Below are 21352 nucleotides of genomic sequence, written 5' to 3' on the forward strand. Positions count from 1 at the left end.
GAGTCTGCGTTACGTCATGTGCACGTCATCTTTCACGTCACTTAGTCCTGTGTCATCATAAGAGAATCCCAAGTGTGAATCAAAGCGGCGGGAAAAATTTTTGAACTTCGAATCCAAATTTCTTAGAAATAAACGCACCTTTCACTGCCGGCCAAGTGGCAACAAAGCCATGAAATGCCGAACTATCGGATTTTGCTGTAAAAAAAATATCAATAGTGCTCTCCTCACTGTCCCTTTAAGCCTTCAGGAAAAGAAAGAAATATTACTACGAATATAACCCGAGCCCAACCTATTCATGAGGGAACCAAAGCCAAGAACTGTGTGTCAACACAGTGTCATCTTCTGTGCATTTTAAGGGGGCTGCAGTTTGCGAATCACGAAGCTCGAAACATTCCAGTTTTAGAAAACACCATAGTTCATATCTATAGGGACTTTCTAATATTACATATGTCGAAAAATTTCCTCCGAAACCAGCCCAGAAGTGACTTTAAAAAGATGTTTTTTTTTGTGACCATAGGTAGCAAAAAACTGGCTGAGATCTCCATGAAAATGCCAGTTTTCTCAAAGATGTTTTTTGACCCAACTGCCTTGTTTTCAGAAAGCACAGGATGACGATGGCTTCATGGATTTTTCAGGCGGTTTGTTGCACTGTGCTGCTTGATAAATTCTTCATGCAGCGAAGCACCAATATTTCTAAATTGCTTTCTCACTTTTTACCTTGTCACTAATTTGACGTGACCATACTGAGTGCATTATGCAAACATGTATAATGTTTTGTGTAGAAAAGCTCAAGTCTAAAAAAGAAATTTGGAGAATGTCACAGCATGAACCATTCCTTTGGCTCAAATTTAAGAGCAACTCTAGGTTCCTACTACGTTCTGTCATCACACTAGGCTTTCTCCAAGTTTGGTACAGCAGTGAAGCGCAGAGAAATTTTCAGTGTCAAAACTATTGAAGATATATGACTGAACAATTGTATTTATTCACTCAGCGCACTTCCCAATAAGCGTCCCAAATGTCATCGCTCTATGCCAAAAAATAAGCTTCACCTCCTAAACCCACATCCCCCTTTACAGGGACACTGAGGACAACGCTGCTATCGAATTTTTTTTGTTAGTAAAATCCAATAGTTCAGCTTTTTGTGGCTTTCCACAGGACTGCTGATCTCTGCAACCTCTGACAAGAGCCCAGAAGCTCCACCTTAGCAACCTGCGACCTACACCTGAGATTCTAGGAAAACCACCACAATTTCCTGAAGGTGCTGAGGCATCCCACGCGCCTTGACTTCCATCCTTTCCTGCCTAACATGCAGGTGGTTCAACTAAGTCCAATTAATAATGATGAGCTGCATACTGAAATAGCCTGCTGTGAAAAATAATGGTACGATTAATTCCGAAATAAGGTGAGCAAAGAAAAAGTGGAGGTTGAGGCAAGCATGAATTTTAGGCGCCCAGGGAACTTAAAAAGCACTCGACGGGACCCGAGGATACCACAGAACCTATTTTGAGGACTCCTGGCCTATACAGTGTTGCCAGCTTTGATCCTGCAGTGTGAAAGCCCCTCTGTTAGATCCTCTACTGGCTTGGAGCATTTTCATCACGTTTCTGCAGCACTTTTCTACACCAGTCTCATTTCTCACGCAAGCACTGCAAGTTGCTCAAAAAGTGACGTGTAAACAGAAAGTGAGCGTAATTTCTCACAACGGTCAGCAGCAAGCATAACAAAAGCAATAACACTGCTCAACAGAGTTTGTAGGCCCACTATCCGGTAGCAGAAAGCGAAAGTGGAATGCTGCCTCTGTAAAAATTGGTGTGGTTTAGCTCTGGTTAAACCTGGCTGGTTGCGAAAGCAATAGAAGCAGTAGACCAACTAGATTCAGATATGGAGTCTTCGTCGGTGACTTCCACGGCGAGACTCCTCCTTCTGGCTGCGGTGGAGAGAGCAAGCTGACGTCACGCGTCCCCATAGCAACGGAGACGCTGACGTCACACCATCTGTTAGGCGCGGCGGCGACTCCTCGAGGAGCAGGGGGGTCCACGGACCACGCGACGAGTGGTTAGACCTGGCGTAGTATTGCTTTAGCAACAATAAACATTTCATGCGCAACCCAGGAGGGCTCACCCGGTAGGTGAGGCAATGACCACCTCAGCCTGCACATTGGGGTCCAGCACGACCGCATCGCTGGCCACCTGGATGGGAGGGGGGCTCAACGCTGCCGCCTGGCAGCTGCCACCCGCTTCCGAGCTGGAGGCTGCAGGCCGGCCGCTCTCGTGGAGGGGCCCATCCCTCGTGGTTGGCACCACCAGCAGTCCGGGCGCTGTGGCCCTCTCGGAGGTGCTGCTGCTGCACAGGAACATGCCCTCCGGTGGCGGCGGTAGTGGCGGCCCCGGAGGGGGCACTGCGGCGACAGCCGCGGCGGCGGCGGCAGCCGCAGCAGCCGCAGCCGCCCGCTGGGCCTCCATCATGCGCTGGAGTGCTAGGGCCTCCTGCTGCCTGCAGACGGACAACACGGGAAATGCACCTACCTCTCGGAATGACGGTCCACGTACGGAATCAGTGCACCGTAAGTAAAGAAGCTCTCAAGCACCACGTGGGTTACTCCTCAACAGGGTCGCCTCAGTCACCACCACTTTCAAATGCAGAACAAGTGACAGCTATTCCATAATTTCGGCGCACAAAAAAGGCGCTCGTAATAACAACTGCGTCCCAGTTTTTCCAGCACGCACCCTGTGCTCAGCAGCAACTAGCAGCAACTGACAGGGCGAGAATGTCTTTGGTGCGCACACCCTGAAAAGCTAACAAAGACAACACTGTGGGTAGAACAGGCAGACTCTGTAATTAGCCTCCATACTGCTGACAGTTAGAGGGGCAGCAAGTTTTTGCAAGAAAACGGGAAAATAAAAAAAAAAGCCCCGCTGACTGCTGGTTAACACTGACAATGCCGCTGTCTCCAAAACTTGTCTCGGAAGTCAATAGCAGAGATCATGTTCGCTCGAATAAAAATCCGAAGTTCAAATTAGTTGCGAAGTGGGACTGAAATAATTTTCTGCTTACTGAATGATTCAAAGCGAAAGTTTCGTACAACCTCAGGAAACAAGTCTAATCCCTCAGACCCACAGATGCATAGTAGTCGAAACCTCCACAAACAAATAAGAAGCTGGTACTGGCTGGCCACTCATTATATTCAGTCTTCATGAGCACCCTGGCCATTGCTCTATCACCATACATGGAAGCAGAAAGCCGTATCACATACGCATTTATGAGTGCACTCAGTCACAGTAGGCTACACTGTAGCGAACCTTCATGGGGCGCCAGCAATAAAGACGTAATAAAGCCACAGTTTTCAAAGTGGAAAAAGACATAATAAAGCCACAGTTTTCAAAGTGGAAAAAGACGTAATAAAGCCACAGTTTTCAAAGTGGAAGAATGCCTTCATAACACAAACAGGCCATTCAAACTGCTGCAAGCCAGGAGATGTTCCAAAGAGACACAGCACTGTCTACTTGAAAGGTCAGTAAATGCAGACCTGGCATTTTTAAAGCACCTCACTCTGCGAGAACAAAAATACTGAAACCTATCCAAGTCAAGACAAAAGGCAAGTTTGTGACAGTGTTGTCATCCTGCGCGTTTGCTGCTGAGACTTCGGCTGAAGTTTACAGCAGGCCAAGTTATAGTTCTGTCTGATTCACACTAAAGGTTTCAATCTGAAGCCCTTCAAACAAAGCTGCACCCCAAATGCAAAGCCTACATTTCAAGACATGGTATGCTCGCAGGGGAGGGCAGTATACTGCCCTGATGCTTTGCAATACTTTAATGCGACAGCGTTAAAGGCCCAGTTACGCAGAAAATCCGTTGTCGGCGCCATCGTCGTCGCGACTGAAAAATCTTGGGCATGGCTCTCGCAGCTGGTCCCCAGAGAGCCAGCCAGGAGACAGGTGGGCCATGTAGCTCATGTGACCTTGCTGTCCAGATGACCTGCCCACCGAATAGTGAGCAAACTGCCCACTGTGGCAGTTGAATCAATGATTGGTTGCTCGGACAGAGCAACCTGGGCCACACCAGTTCCACATATATATAGCTATTGCAGCATAGCTTAAGGGGGGACCCTAGTCTTGAAAAGAAAATTTTATTAACCTAGATATAGTAATGAAATTTTCAGGCCACATGTATTTTTGTGTGCTGATTTTAGATATGTCATTTAATTTCGTGTAAAACAATTCCTTGAGCACTTGTGCAATTTTTATGCAAGTCTTTTGGAGAGAGCATATAAGAAAATTTGCCACAGGAAACTCGCTGAAATGCATGCCATTGGGCTCTCTTGACACCAAGGAATGCAATAAGGTTAAAATAATCATCCTGGCTATCATAGAACTTGAGTTATAGGGTACTGAAGCTGCCAATTCACAAACAGGAATACACACTTTTCTTCTCATTTCTGAAGCGACAACTTCAAAACTCTATAACTCAAGTTCTGTGATAGCCAGGATGATAATTTTACCTTATTGCATTCCTTGGTGTCAAGAGAACCCAATGGCATACATTTCAGCGAGTTTCCTGCTGCAAATTTTCTGCAAAACTTTTCCCAAAATACTTGCATAAAAATTGCACAAGTGCTCAAAAGGAATTGTTTTACACGAAATTAAATTACATATCCAGAATCAGCGCACAAAACTACATGTGGCCTGGAAATTTCATAGCTGTGACTTCATTAATAAAAATTTTTTTTCAAAGACCAGGGTCCCCCCTTAAATGACTCGTGACTCCACCCAATTTTTTTTTTTTTGATGTTCCTTATCAAAGCCACTGGACTTATCACTTTGGCACACGAGAAGCAACTGGATTTCTTTGTAATAGCCATGCTAAACTCTTCCTGTTAACCTCAAGGTTGCCACAGGTGGTGTAAACACATTACATCGAAGGTTCACAGGCACCTTTAAATTGAGCGCGGCCAAGAGTGATGGCGATTCTGATATTCGACAACCACGAAGTACACTCGCCGCTGCCGAGTTGTTCGTTCTTGGTGGGCGTAGGTTCGCTCACAGTACAGTTCGTTTCAGTGCCACGCCAACCTGCTCATCTGTTGCCTAAGACGTCATCACAACCACGTGACATTATTAGCACAATCCTGAGGTGATACTTTCCCTTCTGTGCGATGCAACACGCTGCGCGCTTCTTCAATTTAGCATAAGGCATTTGCTCATATGACCACATATTTATCAGCTCATTTTATTGGACACAATGCATTTCAGTTTGGTGCCCACAAAGTTCTTTCGCCACATCCAGTCCCACCACTTCTGCAGAACGACCCACACAAAATAAAGCAACATCTCTGCAAGTGACTACCGCAAAAACCCGCATATAATACGAGGTTTTTTTCTCATAATTAGCGTCCTAAATTTCCGCCTCGTACTATTTGCGGATCCGAACAAAAATTTTCGAAGTTGCTCGAAGTTTTGGTTTCGTTTTTGCGGCGTGGCTACGGCTTGGCTTTGCTATTGGCGCGTGGCTAAGGCTTGGCTTCGTTACTCTCGACAAACAACGTCACGACGTCGTTTCTTTGTTGATCCGTTGGGTGCGCCGGGGGGTCGCGGTGTGCCGTGCGCCTGTTGACAACGCACGTGCTCGCATGTAAGGCACGCTTCGTGAAGTGGATATTGTTTTAGAGAGCACGATGTCACGGTCTCGAAAACAGTACTCAGCTACTTTCAAGCAATTTTGGCTGCGGAGAACATCGGCAACGGTGCGGCCGGGAGGCAGTTTGGTGTCATCGAAGGAAGCATTCGTGGATGGCCACAACAGAAAGAAGCCCTTTTCGCGTGCAGCGGAACGCGACGAAGCTTTCGCGGCCACTTGATGGTTGTGTAAACAAACCGTTCAAAGATGCAGTCAAGCGGTGCTACGCAGAGTGGATGCGCTCAGGTGAGCCTGCAGTGACGCCGACCGGGCGGCTGAAGCGGGCTTAAGAAGTGCGGCATCTCGAACGCCCTCGATGGCACGGAAGATGAGTACATTTGGGATGATTTGTCGGACAAAGAAATGTCCGAAGAAAGCGCTACTGAAGAAGAACGTAATTGAAGTGAAGTGCGGGATGCGATATGAATAAATGTCTTCTATGAGCTTGTGTTACTCGTATTATACACGGGTGAAACTTTTAAGGCGGAAGCCTTTAATGTCTCATCGTTGTAAGCAGCAGTTGTCGACGGAAAATGTCACGCTTTTCAATTGGTGGAAACGGTCGTGACGTCACAGTGCGCGAATTTCAAACGGGGCCAATTGCACTTTGTCTAGTAACCATACAACCAATTGAAGGGATCGTATAGTGATGCTCCAAGTAAGTGGGACTGAGCTTAGTTAATTGCTTAATTACCCAATTAGCCTAATTAGCTTTACTAGTCAGGCCATATAAATAAATAAAAGCGATTAAGAGATTGGTCGAGCTCAGGAATCGAACCCCGGTCTTCGGCGTGAGAGACGAGCACGCTATCCACTCCGCCATGCCAGCTCGATGGTTTGAAATGAACAAAGGCGCGTCTAGTGAATACGGTGTCTTCACTCTCATCCTCCTCCATTCCCTTCCGGCGAGGTTGAGGTGTCCACCGACAAATGACAGACAGATACATTTCCTTTCCTCAAAAGCCAATTTACCGACGAGCTAGGTGTAGAACCGAATGGGCGATGGCATTCTATGGACTCCTTGGCAGCGTTGCAAGACGCTGTCGCGTTCCACTCTTAGGGGGCGAAGCTTAAGGTCTTAACCACACATCAGTGACCACACTTTAGGTCAAAAAAGTGCCCCCTGAATTTTGACGGGTGTCCACAGAGATATGTGAGACAGTTACTGCGTAATTTCCTTTCCTCAAATACAATTTCAATTTTCTTCATTACGGCTCCTCTTTATCTATCTTCTTTCACTCCCACGTCCCTTCCTCTACGGTGCGGTTCAGGTGTCCACCGAGATGACAGAGAATTACTGCGCCATTTCCTTTCCTCAAAAAGCGTTGCGTTCAAAGGGCAAGGCATCGCACCGAACGGGTGGTGGTGTTCCGTGGACTCCCTGGCAGCCCTACAACGCGCTGTCGCTTCCACTCCTAAAGGCGAAGCTTAAGCGTCGTTAATTAACAGTTAATTAGTATTCAGGCATTAATCAGTAATTAACAATTAATTAGTGATTTGCCATCACTTAGTAATCAGTACTCAAATATATGTGACGCCACCAGTGCCACAGAAACAGCGAAGGTGGTGCGGAAAACGCTTCCGCCTCTACCCACTTTAGGCAGTCAAAGTGCCCCTGAATTTTTTATCCCATTTCGCGTCTCTAAAACTTAGCCCCGTATTATATTCGGGTTCATATTATACGCGGGTTTTTACGGTAGTCGTCAATTCCTGACTACCTGGAATGCTTCCTACTAGCACTTACCTCTGCACGTACACGGTATGTTGGTACATGCAACGCCTGTGCACCTCTTGCATTCTCTGTTGGGTCTGGAACAAATGACAACAGTTAATTAAAAAACAAGGACACCAAGCTCTATCCCTGTGAGTCCACAAGCTGAATTTTCATACCTCAAGCAGAGCTTAAGATTTTCATGCACAGTGCACACACATCTTACCTTTGGCAACTATGCCACTTAGTTAAATTAGAAAATGTTCATCCATGACGACACAGTGTGAAGCAAACACTCGCCAAATGTAATAAAAAAAAAAAAAGGTGTTTGTTTTACCCCAGCTGTCATGCCTTTTCCTCGCCAAAAGGGGTTTTCATCAAACTTTGGACGTGTTAATCCAACTAATTTTAAGGCTCGGGCCACGCTTATGCAATCGCTGTTGCTCTCCCACTCACAGCAGAAAAACAAGTCTTAGCTCATTAAAAACAGAAATACTTTTCAATGGTACGCATTGTTAATACTAACTTTAAATGGCACATATTAAGTGAGAAAAATACAAAGTGACCAAAAAGGCATTTCTGTTTGACTTGCCTGCTCGCGTGAATTTTTTGGGAAACTACTGCACCAAGAAGAGAAATGCATCGGCAGCATTTATACAAAACGCTGACCTCGGTAATTTCTGATCAGTTTTTTGGCTCAAGTGGATAGTTACTTAGAACTGGTGATCTAAAAATGGCAAAGATGACACATATTAGAGGCTCAGTCTCACTCTGCGTGCTTCATTCAATAGACAGGCCAAAACTTTTTTTTTTTTATCATCAGTGCGAAAGCCCCAGCAATTGCCCAAAAACTGCAAAAAACAGCCAGTGGCTGTGCAAGTATAGGACACCAGCCTTATATCAATCCTTGGCAAAGTTTGGTCATATCCAAAGGTTCGTCCATTAAGAGTGAACTCGTCAAGACAACCAGCACACCTTGGAATTTTACAGTCCATGTCAATAAGGGCACCTCTGAGCATGGAACCTTTCATGTGCGGTAGCCCAGCAACCAACCAGCATTACACAAAGAAACTTATCCAAGTCATAAGCGGAGTCACTGCTGAGATTAATTTCTATACACGCACAGATCAATCCTTCAACAGACTAATACCCGTGCCACACGCGCACAAGAAATGGCAGTAAATGCTTAAGGCCTTAAGTTTGTTAATGCCATTATTTTCGGAGTTGGTGCTACACGTCCACTTTTGATGCCATTATCAAAAGTGACGATGACGATAACGCTTGCAAGGTAGTCAAAAGTTTCATCTTAATATAAACATTCCTAATGAGCAGAATATATCGGGAATGATGTTCAAATGTAATGTAAAAACGATTTTCCAGAAAATACGGCTGTTCCTGCTTTACAAGTCGAAAAAGTAGCCATAAACTCGCATGTCAGCACATAAGTCGAGAGTACCAGTCAACAAGGCTGGTTAAAATGGCGCTCTTCGCATCGAAAATGCGGTTTGGGTGCCTCATCTGGCTGAAAGTTAAGAATTAACCATTTTATAGTGGGCTAGGCAGTTGTAACTGACAAAGCTGCATGCTTTTCTGCGTGTGGAATGGGAACGAGAGTACACATTGCACGAGCGAATGAGTTGTGGCGAACTCAGTAGGTCGCGAATAGCAGTAAGGCTAATGCCATTAAATTTATGCGTGTGGCACCGCACGAATGCCATTAAAACTTGAGGCAGTAAGCACTTAATGGCATTAAATCTGTCCGTGTGGCACGGGTATTAGTTTCCACTACACACGCTGCTGCCGGCTTGACAAAACCAGTCTCCTTCAGAGTAGCCCTAAATTTAAAATCTACAAAATCTCCAGCTTTGCAGCTGCAACAGCATTCAGCTTAGTCAACTCTGCTTCACAAGAACCTTCCAAACAATGCCTCTGACCTTCCCGAAGCTAAAAGTGAAGCCTGCTGGCCACACCCGCAGCTCGGCACCGAGAGAGAGAGAGAAAGAAGCGTCCCTCACCTGCCACAGCCGAGAGTGCGCTGGGTTCATGCGCGCAAACATTGCGGCGGAAGTGGCTGGCGGAAACTCATGGTGTGCGGGCGATGGTGCAGTGTAGCTCGGGTATGCTGAGCTCGGCTGCCCCAGCCCCAAGTTCAGGTTAGCACTGCCAAGGCCTGCCATCGGGTGCAGAGGAGGAGGAGGTGGAGCAGGAGCAGGGTTGGGCGCGGGGGCCAAGTAGCCCATGTGGGAATTCGCCGGCGCTGTTCAGAGAAAGGGAGAGGCAACAATGAACAAGCTGTGTGCCACGGCCAACTTGGTGAACACTTCCACTATCTTCACAAAAACAAGATGCAACCATGCAGAGGGAAGAACAAGCATGATGGGAGAAGTGGTCAAGGCACGCGGAGGACATGAACAAGAGGCTGCAACGCCTTTCATAGGGGGCAGGTATCTTCCCTTTGGCAAAATGCAGTTCCACGTATACAGCGAATTCCACTCCCGTTTCCCTCCGACTGCAGAGACTGAAAACCTTGACCGAAATCTGGAGATGCAACACTCACCACAATTCCACTGAAGGTGGCACAAGCTTCACGAAATGCGTACAGAAGTTAAGGAACTTTGCTAAGGATCCAAGTAAAAACCAACGAGTTCCTCTTATGAGCATACCGGGTAATGCTCAACTCTTCTTTGAAGCTACATGGCAGCATTACGGTGAATGCCATTACCATATTTACTCGCATAATGATCGCACCCCGAACTTGCCGCTGCAATTTGTTGACGATGTCGAGTCTAGCTGACGATGATCGTACTTGCTATCGGTCTGACAGATGGCACGTGCAGATGACCATCTTGCTCTGTAAGCATTGCAGCGGCAGCCGCCTGTTGGCTGACCTGCAGTCACACGGGCAGTCTATGTTTAATCGCGGATACCAAACATAACTGCGGTTATCTCGAATCACGGTTCGCCGCTGTCGCAAGGCTCGCCACCGTTCTGGCTTGCGATGAGACGAACGAAGTGATGCGGTAATCCGGCTAAACTTTATTGTTCTCGTAAATAATAAGCCCTGGGACACGGGAACGTCAAAAATGAATCATCCTTGAGGATCGCTGGCCTGTACTGAGTTGCTGGTAGGAATAATAACTGCGGTACAGGCTAGTTTTGAGTTCGCAGCCGCGTAGCAGCTGCCGCCGTTGGAGCACGAGTGACCTATCTGCTTGCACGCCAGCTCCGCTACTAAGACGTCGATGAAATCGATCGTATATATATTTCTTTTAATATGAAACAATTAGGTTGTCAGTAAGGCAGCGCCATAAGTAGCACATTTATTACGACGTTGGTCAATTCAAAAGCTCTGTCCACTGTGGCTTTGATATGAAACAAGTTAGGCCTAGCGACAACTCGGGAGTACAGAGCGCCGTCGTCCGCCGCGCTCGCGGGCGGCACCATTGTGGTAAGCGCGTGGAATCCAGTGCTCTGAGCGTTGCGAACATGTCACCTAAGTACGTCGACGATGTAGCAGGGACCGGACATTTTTTGGCATAACAGCGGTAAAATGCATAGCTTGAGCACCGCAGGACGTTGCTGCTGTACACTGTGCTGTGACGAGATCGAATGCTGCATAAAAGCGCCGTCGGACGGCACTCTACACATCGCCTATTTTAATGCGTTGCTCTTGGAACGTGATTTAGTGCGAAGGAAGTAAGTTCTTGAAGCGGGCCAGCTCGTGTGCTTTTCGCACTCTACCTTCTCGGTTAACGACGTAAGCAGAGATCGTCGAGCTCGGTTCGCGATAACCGCGGGTAGCACGCCCGTGTGACAAGGGTTGTCTGCCTGCAACTTGTTTGCGTTTTCGGTGCTCAAAAATTTTTCGTAAAAAATTTACCCCACGTAATGATTGCACCCCCAAAATTTGCGTCAATTTTTACTTTTTTAAAAAGTGCGATCATAATGCAAGTAAATACAGTAGTAATTGATATTTCCTGGCTGCTTAGTAACCAGCCATGAACCCCCACAGCAGCACATGACACAGCCAGCCCGCTCTCTCACAACGATGTGCACAATGGGAACATACTTGGGTACACATGGGTGTGAGCCATCACCATACTGGAGGGCCCTGCTGGTCCTGTGTGGCCGAAGCAGCCTCCATAACTTCTGCACGGCTCGCCGCTAGACACTGCACCACCCTGAAAAGAAAGGGCACACAGCCCTTTATTTATTTATTTACTGTACCCTCAGGGCCTGAAGGCATTACAGAGGCGAGTGGGAATACATAAAAATTCAGCCTAAACAGCAACAACAAGGAGAGAAAACAAAAATAAACCAGGAATACATAAAAAGTGAAAACACAGGAAGGCAATGAGATTAGAATGCAGTGGGGATATATTAAAACAGTGTGTAAGACAGTGAAAGGCAATTTTTATACAGTAATAAATGACACATACTCAGAAAGAAACATTAAGGACTTAACGAAATGCATTGTTATCGGTAATACCTGCGATGTCGTGGGGAAGGTGATTCCAGCTGACACAAGTACGGGGTATGAATGAGTCATGAAAACATTTGGTGTGACAAGATGGGATTCCAACTTTATGACGGTGATCAACGCGTGCTGATATGTAACATGGTCTAGACAGTAACTTAGGATTGAGAAAGCTGTTGTGGTAAATTTTATGAAAAAGACGCAATGAGGCTATTGATCTGCGGTGGGAAAGAAGTGGTAAGGACATGGTTACACTGCTTGTTCGGTGATAATTAGAAAGAATGAAACGGCATGCGCAGTTCTGCACAGTTTCCAAATCTGAAACGAGTGAATCGATGCCAGGGCTCCAGACAGATGCAGCATATTCTAACTTGGACCGTACCAATGTTTTATAAAGTAATAATTTACCGAACTGCCACAACATAAAACACTGCCGACACCTCTCGAAGACTCCAGACAAGGACTCCAGACAAGGCATGGTGAGAAAAAACACCCAGACAAGGCACAGCAAGTCGCAAACTGATCATTGACACCTCGGATGTCAAGAGAGGCCCGTCTAGGCCGACAACTCTTGTTCGAAGCGAGACCATCCAAGAAAGCAACAGCGGCTCATTCTTGCTAGTGAACATACTGTATTTAAGACTATAACACAACCATGAATATAAAACGAGGGGGGGGGGGGGGGTTGAGACCTAAAAAAAATGACAAAATTATACCGTATGAACGCATGTAAGGGCCACACTTTTTTTTCCAGATTCAAGGGCAAATTTTCGGGGTGGGGCCCACACACGCGACGTGCGGAAAAAAAAAATTTGTTTAAAATAAAAAAACCCACAAATCAGGGAATGAGCGTCATTTATTCTAGGTTCAATCGTCACTTGCAGAGTTCTAAGCTGCTGTGCTCTGGTGCATGCTCATCACAAAAGCCGCACAGCATGTCCGCTGTCGTTCTGCACTTCCATCGCATAGCAGAGCAGCTCTTCCAGTTCGGGAAACTCTCATGGCTTGCCTCTGAAAGCCTGCATTCTTTTGGTTGCGCCATCATCGGACGCACTGCTCGGGCCACATCGAATTTCCCGCCAGCCGTGTAGCTATTAAAGTGCTTGCCCATCATGTTAAAACTGTAAAGCAAAAGCCACAACCACTACAACTACTACGGTGAACGCGCTAGCACTAACACGCCACAAAAGGCTGGAGCTGGCAATACTGATGCCGATGTGGGTAGCGGAAGGTCGCAGTGGAGAAAAAAGTAGACGATGATGATAATGACCGCAGCCTCGGGCGCCATCCATGGACGGCACTTGGAAGCTCCTGTGTGTGCGCATAGCCTCCGCGACAATCAAGCGCACCATTGCTCGCATCCGGAGCTGATCACGCATGCCACGGAGTGTTAGGCTACTCGCGCCTGGGTCACGGAACGCTCGGGTGCGGCCCTTACACGGATTTATTTTTTTTTTAAACATTTCCTCCGGGAAAACAGGGTGCGGCCCGTACACGCATTTATACAGTACTTATTACGATTACAGCATGATCTTAGCCTAGTGAGAACAAATACAGCTGAGGGCATGGAAAAAAAAGGAGAGAGCAAGCAAAAATACAGAAGCAGCGGATAGTAATCATCTGAAAGGTGCTACATCAGAAGTGTGCGTGATAATATTGTTACGAAGTAGATGACGAAGAAGCGGGCTGTGGCGCGGGACGGAGTGCTAGCACTAGGCCCGCAGCCATTAATCCCTTCACCGTTTTGTTCTAGCAACGAATTTCTTAACAAAACTGCTTATTTTTTTTTATTCCTAATTTCGATTACTAATGCAATAAAAAGCATGCATTCGATCTTTAAAAAATATTGGAAGCAAACATGAAGTCAAATTAGCATATTCAAGTTTATTATTTCTCACAATACAGAAAACCAACTTCCTGCTAGTAATAAGCGATAAATATATTCGACGAAGTCATCAGGTGAGCTTATAGTGGTCAAACCAGGAACTGTCAGAAAAGGAAACCGAGGGGGACGCGTAGGGATGCTGCTGACGTCGATCTTTATCCACTGACGCGTGCTCGCGAAGTTCACTTCTTAGCTGTCCTCTTTTTCATCGGAAGAACTGATCAGTACAACGTCATCACTGTCGTCCTCGCTCCCTGAAACATTGTACACTTCGGTGTCTGAATCACCATCGTCTGAAGAAGATGACGACGAAGAAAAGCGTCTTTTCCGAGAAGACTGCTCAGCAAAACACGCGTCGCCTCTGCCGGATGCCATTTTTAAAACCCAGGTTGCCATACGAAAAAAACGTTTATGCGGTAGAAGAAAACGAAATTAACAGGTCATTGCTGCCATCTGTCGAGCAAAATGCCATCTAACCCACACACAAGTGCTGCTCGTTCGAAACGCTGAAGGGAAGAACCTATTCAGTGAGGACAAGCTACAGTCATTCAAATCGGTTTGGGGATGGCTTGGCAAGGATGAGCGCAGCTCGTCCAAAACGGTTAAGGGGTTAAAGTCATGTTTCATCGGTCAGAATGTCGTTCGGTTCCTTGGCTTGCCACCGCGTACCATTTGGTGTGAGGTGCGGGGTACATCGTCAACCTGTCCCTGGAGCATCGCCGCCTTCTGCTCGCCTTGGTCGTCGGCCTAGGGGACATGGACTCCGCTACCCGGCTCTCCCCAGCTCTACTTGACCAGAACTGACCAGCCACTTTTTCCCCCCGCCCCGTCCCCAGCCCCGAAAACATAAGACACGGTGACCAGGACCAGACCCGTTATGACCCGACGATGACAAGAACCAAGACAGCACCGCCGCCCAAGCTGTACGGCGAGTCTATAAACCTTGACCTTCGGCCCTGAGCGGCCGACCGCTGGCGCTGAGGCTCCGGGGACACCTCTTCATCAGACCATCTCATCCATCGTGGTGGCAAGCCTTTCATCTTCTTCTATCCTTTCTGACCATCCTCACCGTCAGCTCATGCTTCAGAATTTACGCAATCTATCGGGACGATCGCTCGGTGGCCCCGGGTACTGTTACGAAGTAGATGACGAAGAAGTGGGCTGTGGCGCGGGACGGAGCGCTCGCGCTAGGCCTGCAGCCATTAAAATCATATTTTATCGGTCATCATGTCGTTCGGTTCCTCGGCTTGCCACCGCGTATCAATATCGGGCGCAAAAAAGCCTCTGAAGCATTAAAGCACGCAATCTCCCACGCAGCAGCGGCAGTACGATACATGGCTCGTAGGGCTAGTCGCTCTTACTCTATCCACGCCTAAAAAGTGGTCCACACTCAGTGAAAATTAATAGCCAGAGGGCCCGAACACTGTGTGCCTCACAATTTTGACTGTGATTTTCCGTGCTGGCACTTCATTTTATACCGCTCTTTGTTTCCGCCTAAACATTCACTGGGGATTCAAGAACAAATGATACGTGGCAAAGTAATATGGTTTCACAGATGGACTACATCCGCAGCCTCCACAGCATTGCCTGCTATGTATGAAATGGTGTATAGTGACGCTGAATATGTTCTTCAAGACATGCGCAGTGGTGGCATTGCAATTCCAGACACCATCTTGTTTGAAAATTTCTCAAGATACTGACAATGCAGTACTGACATGTGCAGAACTCGCTGATGACGAGATGATTCGCCAGGTTTCTGCTGCCCCATCAAATGATGACTCAGAGTTGGAAGATGACTTATCATGTGCACTGCTACTGTTGCACACAGGCCTTGTACAAGCAGCGACTTGATCCGACTGCACATAAACTGAGCAGGGCACAACAGCACATTCACGATTTCTTTAAGCTGATTGCCAAGCCCAAACAAGTACGTAAAAATAAAGATTCCTTTTTTTATGCGAAGCATATTGCTAGAGCTACCACTCACGCCTTCGGCGTGGGACCCCTAGACGTCACACCACGTGACACCGTGACGTCACACCATGTGTCACCGTGACGTTACACCACGTGACACCGTGACGTTACACCACGTGACACCGTGACGTCACACCACGTGACGCCGTGACGTCACACCACGTGGCACCGTGACGTCACACCACGTGACATCGGATGAGAGAGGCGGCCTCCACCTCGCGCCGTCGCCGTGGGACCCCTAGCAGGGGTGCAACAGCTGAAATAGGATTTGTAGCAATTTTTGGAGCAGAAAAATCTTAGTTTTGGAGCAGTAAAATCCATATTTGGAGCAACTTACGGGAAAAATATTCGGCATTTTGGAGCTAATATTCATAACTTGGAGCAATTTCACGGGAAAGAAGCCTTACTTCCTGTACAAAAATAAGATCTGAACATCGGACTATATACATGTGAGCCATAAAATCTAGTTGGTTTATTTTTTAAGGCTGTCTCACTTCAATTATGCTTTAGCTTCATTGGGCAAGGATCTGCAAATCATTTACAAATGAACGCTTGAGAAACCCATAAGGTAGGGATCTAAGCACAAACCTGTAAAAAAGGTTAATCCGTAGGTACACTATACAAGACCAAGCAAAGGAACATACAAGAAATAGTTTGCATCAACACTACAAAAAAATTTATTGCAGTTCTAATCACATGTAGACAGGAATATCGACTAGAACACATCACGACTAGCACCAACACCAAATAGACAAGAATGTCCACATCATGACTAGGTGCAAGGCAAGCTAAGCCGCTCCTGCACTATTACAATATACATGTCTAGTGTAGATGTTTGCATGTCAATGCCTCGCCTTTTTTAACATTTGCTTTTCCAGTTCCTTGAGGTCTTTAAGGGCTTGCTCAAGGTTTCCATTCCCTGTAGTCAACAGCAAGCGACCACTTTCAACCTTGTCCATGTCTTTCTCTTTGATGCCGAAGTTTATCATCTCTTCAGCCCTAGTGAGCAACACCTTGCTGGCTTGCACCTGGCCTTCCAATGCTTTCTTCTTTGCTTCAAGAGTACACTGGTTTGAAACAGCCTCCTCTGCTGCCCGCTTGCTTGTGCTTTCTTCAGCGCTCATCCTCAGAGCATACTTCGCTCGTGACTGCCTCACACATCTCAAGAGGTCAGAGCTGAGGGGCACCTTACTTGCATCACCATCATAGCGCTGAAGATAACTTTTAATGTGGCGCATTCCGTTAACACTAGCGATGTTCAGAGAGCTCCGTCCATCTAAAAGGTGCTTATTTTCACTGAAACCTCGTTCCAGGTCAGCATTTCCGTGCGGCAGGGAAAGAACTGCTTTTACAAGTTTCGAAAGCATGGGATACTTTGTTTCACCTGTTATTGTCTTCATGCAAAATATCTTTGCCCAGTAGACATCCAGCCTTCCTTCCAGGGTGCCTTTGCTCTGATCGCACTTCAGCATGAGCCATTCATCAACGAGAGATGACATTTGACCATCACCCAAAACCTGAGGAAGTTGCCCCCCAATGTAGCGTAAGGACCGCACTTCCTGCTCAGCATTCTCGTATTGTAAACCCAGGAACCTTGCATGCATGACCACTTTATTTGTGAGGGGGAGCTTCTGAAGCAATGCTTTCGAACAAGCAAGGTAAAATGCCCGAGCTCCGAGGCGGAACCTTTTTTTCTCCGAAGGGTCCCAGCCTTCCATAGCTTTTTCTGTGTCCATGCCAACTTCCGGTCGTGCCTTCCAAAAGGCAGCATCATCCAGGTTAAGCTTGGTTAACTCCTCTGCACTCTTGCTACAAAATATTTCGCTTCTTAAAAACCGACTCAAAACTCGTCGCACTAATCCTAGAATTTCTTCATGAAGGACATGCAGAAGTGGCTCCCGCCTTTGGAAGAGTTTCTGGAACCCGGTGAACAGTTCTGCAGCATTCCTCAGAAACAGTACCTTTGCATAAAGGTCCTTGCTGCCAAAAGCTGCAGCAAGTCTGCTGTGCTGGGTCTGCACACCTGGTCGCAGTCTACCACAGTTCCCCCCAAAAAAGGACTGCAAGGCAGTGAATTGTTCTTCCACGCGGACTAGAGAATCTTGCAATGTCAGCCAGCGATTAGAGACGTGTCGGAGGAAGACATGAGGCTCTATCCCCAAAATCTCTTGATGTTCTTTCAGGCCCTCGGCACGCACAGGATGCTTGAAATAATAATAAACATCCCTGACAAGTTCTTCAACATCAGAACAAAATGCATCTAAGCCCTTCGAAAATGCATTGTGCACTTTGTGCAAAGTGCACTCCCCAACATCAACAAGATTTGGGTTTATCTTTTGTTTCAGCTTAGATTTCACGCTCTTCATGACATTAGGGCCATCACTGAAAAAGCAAAGAAACCCTTGTTTTGGCAACTCAGTTAGGGCATCCTCTATGCACCCTACAATTATATCCCCAGTGGCACGACCGAGGTTAAAAGAGTTCAAGTGCTCGACAACAACTTGCTTTGCACTTTCAGAGAAATATCTAACCAGCAAATCCAACTGCTGCACACGCTGTTCAGGTTTTGGAGTTTCGTCAATCATTAACGAAAAAAAAACATTTGGCCGACACAACTCTGTCAAAAGCTTTGACTTGAAGTAAGGCCCCAGACCATCTGAGATGACATAAGAAAGTTTTGCCCTTCCACAGGTAAAACTCTTGGCCACATCACTGTCGGGAAACATCCTTTTATAGATGTGTGTTGCTGTGTCACCCCATGAGTAGGGAATGCCTTTTGAAACAACAGACATTGCAAATATGGTTTCAGCCTCACAAACTTGGTCTTGCAACGAGGAACGAGGCCTCCCCCGTGAAAAATCTATCGTGGCTTGCACGGTCTTGGGCGCCTGTAGCACACCACTAGAATCTCTATGCTTTGCCGCTACCTCCACATGCTTCATGTTTGCATGGCGCTTGACAGCAGCAGTACCATGCTGAGCACAGCAAATTGTCACATTGCACAAGATACAAAAAGCATCTGTGTCCTTGATGCCTGCCCTGCACCAACCACTGATCACATCATTGTTGCAGTCCACTTCATTCAGCACCGAGGCATTGAATTTCGTGCACCGCCCTGTGAAGAAAGAAAAAAAGTTCATTTTATAAAAGGCAGTATGTCCACTACTATTATCAGCAAACTACAAACTACAGTCGGGAACTGATTTTTTTCGGCCCCCGGAGGAACCAAGAAAGTACAAATAATCGTGCATTTAGAAATAAAATTTATCCACTGCAATATTCATAGTAAGCCTCCCTATTCCTCCACCTGAAATTCATAGAAAATATAGGGTGAGGAACATGCATTTAAAAAATAGCAAAAGCTAAAAAATATGTATTTTTCAACAAGGCGTGGCTTAAGAACCTTAACCACAGGATGTTCTTGCTCATAAGTACCATAACGTAATGTTTTTTACTGGACACAAAATCCGCTGCATGCATCGCAGAAGTGCGGCACTAGAACAGCCTCATTCAAATCTGACTGCGATCAACCTGTGACCAAAAACGAACACAGTACGACACACAAAAAAAACCAATAAGCTGGGGATCCAAGGGATGGAGGTTCGATTCCCTGGTAGACAAGGTTTATTAATTTATTTTTTAAATATCGATTCAATATGGTGATTGGGCATCCGGTCTCGACCAATCAGAGCCGCCGCAAAAGCGGGACAGATTTTGTTCACAACGATGAGGCATTAAACCTTAAAAATAAAAAGTAACAGGGCAAAGCCGCGTGACAGAAAGGCATCCGAATTACAACTTACAAGCTAGGAAGGGAACGTACACTGAAAAAAAAAAATCAGCGGGCAAAATTAGATGGGGGCAAATGCTGAAAGCAGATAAGTAGGGGAATTGTAAGCAAACAAAACTGGCGAGTTCGTCTTCGGCACGTGGTTTACGCTTTCTAGGTGCGGGCGATGACTCGGGATATTAGGTGTAAGTAGATGTTGCCGAAAACCTTTGAAATGTTTTTTTTTTTCAATAGCCGCCGGCATGCGACATTATACTGCGACTGTAGTGCAATGACTGATCTTGTGAACACTTCCTTTGTAGCACGAGATGAGAGCTTAGTCTGGAATGACGACTGCAGGCAAGCACAACTGCTTCTGCATTATTCCGGACTTTACCAGTATGCCTTGGCTGAGTTTTCTCGATGTTCCTGAGCTAACTTTAAATAGACCACTTCCGAATGCAAAGGGCCTTCATAGTTCGACGAGCCCGACTGCTGCTATCGGCACCCCCGTGCTGCTTTTTGAGTGCACGCGAAGGCGCGTCTGATTCACCTCCTATCTTACGATGTGAATGTGATCAACGAGAAAACATACTGATTTCGCGGTGCATGAATGGCGCAACAGAATACCGGCAACTTCGAGCAGCAGCACAAAAAGTCGTGCAACACAATGTGACACCTGCATTAAAAGGTTGTGGCGCATTAAACACAACCATACTAGTAAAATACAACCGCGAATTCATGCCCGTCTGCTCTGCCGCTTCATCTGAAGCCTGGCAAACGATGACATCGTTGATTTTGGCAGCATATCGCCCCCACCCCAAATAGACGGCGTTAATATTTGCAGCACCTCTCTCATTGATCTCCATCTAACACACATCGCACGAATCAAGTTTGAATGCACTCACCTTTACTCATGATGAACGCCTATCGACACTGTTTCCCAGCTGGGGAAACCAATCTGAGGTAAGTGTCCAAGACCATCCCTCGGCGTCGACAAGCCGCCGCACACACAAGCTACGGTTGCTACGGTACTCACGAACTTGCGCTCACCGTGCACGTGTTTTCTTTCTTTTCATGCATAGTTTCAAGCCATCAAGCCTCTAGCTGGATTGGATTGGCCACCGGCACTACATGTTGCCAACGCAGCTCCGATTTTTCGCCAAATCTAGCAAGACTACAATCTTTCGCGTCTAATCGGGCATTTTGGCGCAGCATGGCGCAATTTTAACAAATTTCACACTTTTGGCGCAGCTTGGCGCAGAAATATGCAGCTGTATCAAAATGGCGCAATTGGCGCAACTGTTGCACCCCTGCCCTAGCCGTCACGCCACGTGACACCGTGACGTCGTCGTGACGATGCCATCGCACAGACGCCGGAATGTCCTTGAGCGGCATTCCCGCGCATTTTTAACGCGCGTTCACACTCGTTGTAGGTGAAACGCTCGCTCCACCGGGCAGGCAGACGCGGCTTCCGTGGCAATCCAAGCGCCCACCCAACGCGCGTCTCGGGGTTAGTCGGCGTTCCGCTGTAGCCATGCCGTTGTCTTCCCCCACAACGAAGGCTTCTAGTGGTTGTATTAAAATGACCAAGTATGCAACCAAGGAAAGCCATGTATTACCAAGCCTAGCCACCAATATGCTTCGCATCTGACTAGGCTTAACCTTAGCTAAGCCTCAGCCATAATTTTTTTTTCTCTCAATCTGTTTTTTCGGACATCTGTTTATTCGGACTTTTCCGTGGTCCCCAAGAGGTCAATAAGTGGTTGGCGACTGCATTGCCTCACTTGGGATTTGTTCGCACTAACCAAGCATTAGCTACAAATGCCTCCATTTCAAAACAGGCTTACCACACCAACTTTC

At 46.8% G+C, this 21352-nt stretch overlaps 2 protein-coding genes across 5 annotated transcripts in view; both read right to left on the minus strand.

Moving 5' to 3' along the window:
- Positions 1 to 21352, minus strand: part of LOC149339731 (uncharacterized) — a 51796-nt gene that overhangs the window by 15284 nt on the left and 15160 nt on the right. For all 4 annotated transcript variants that reach the window (XR_016283554.1, XM_089548405.1, XM_089548404.1 and 1 more), the window contains 4 exons: positions 11454 to 11565; positions 9400 to 9641; positions 7418 to 7482; positions 2122 to 2493 (listed from right to left, as the gene is read on the minus strand). Coding sequence is in view for 3 of the 4 variants with exons in the window: in XM_089548405.1 (XP_089404531.1) it covers positions 2122 to 2493; positions 7418 to 7482; positions 9400 to 9641; positions 11454 to 11565 (791 nt within the window). In the remaining variant the exon portion in view is untranslated. The remainder of the gene's footprint in view (positions 1 to 2121; positions 2494 to 7417; positions 7483 to 9399; positions 9642 to 11453; positions 11566 to 21352) is intronic.
- LOC149339732 (uncharacterized) lies at positions 11584 to 20407 on the minus strand. The gene is made up of 2 exons (XM_089550015.1): positions 20398 to 20407; positions 11584 to 18835 (listed from the first exon to the last, which is right to left on the minus strand). The coding sequence occupies exons 1-2, from the start codon at positions 20405 to 20407 to the stop codon at positions 16563 to 16565; spliced, it is 2283 nt and encodes a 760-aa protein (XP_089406141.1). The 3' UTR covers positions 11584 to 16562.

The sequence above is a fragment of the Amblyomma mixtum genome, chromosome 6 (assembly GCF_055824585.1).
Source record: "Amblyomma mixtum isolate Tamu chromosome 6, ASM5582458v1, whole genome shotgun sequence".
NCBI lineage: Eukaryota > Metazoa > Arthropoda > Arachnida > Ixodida > Ixodidae > Amblyomma > Amblyomma mixtum.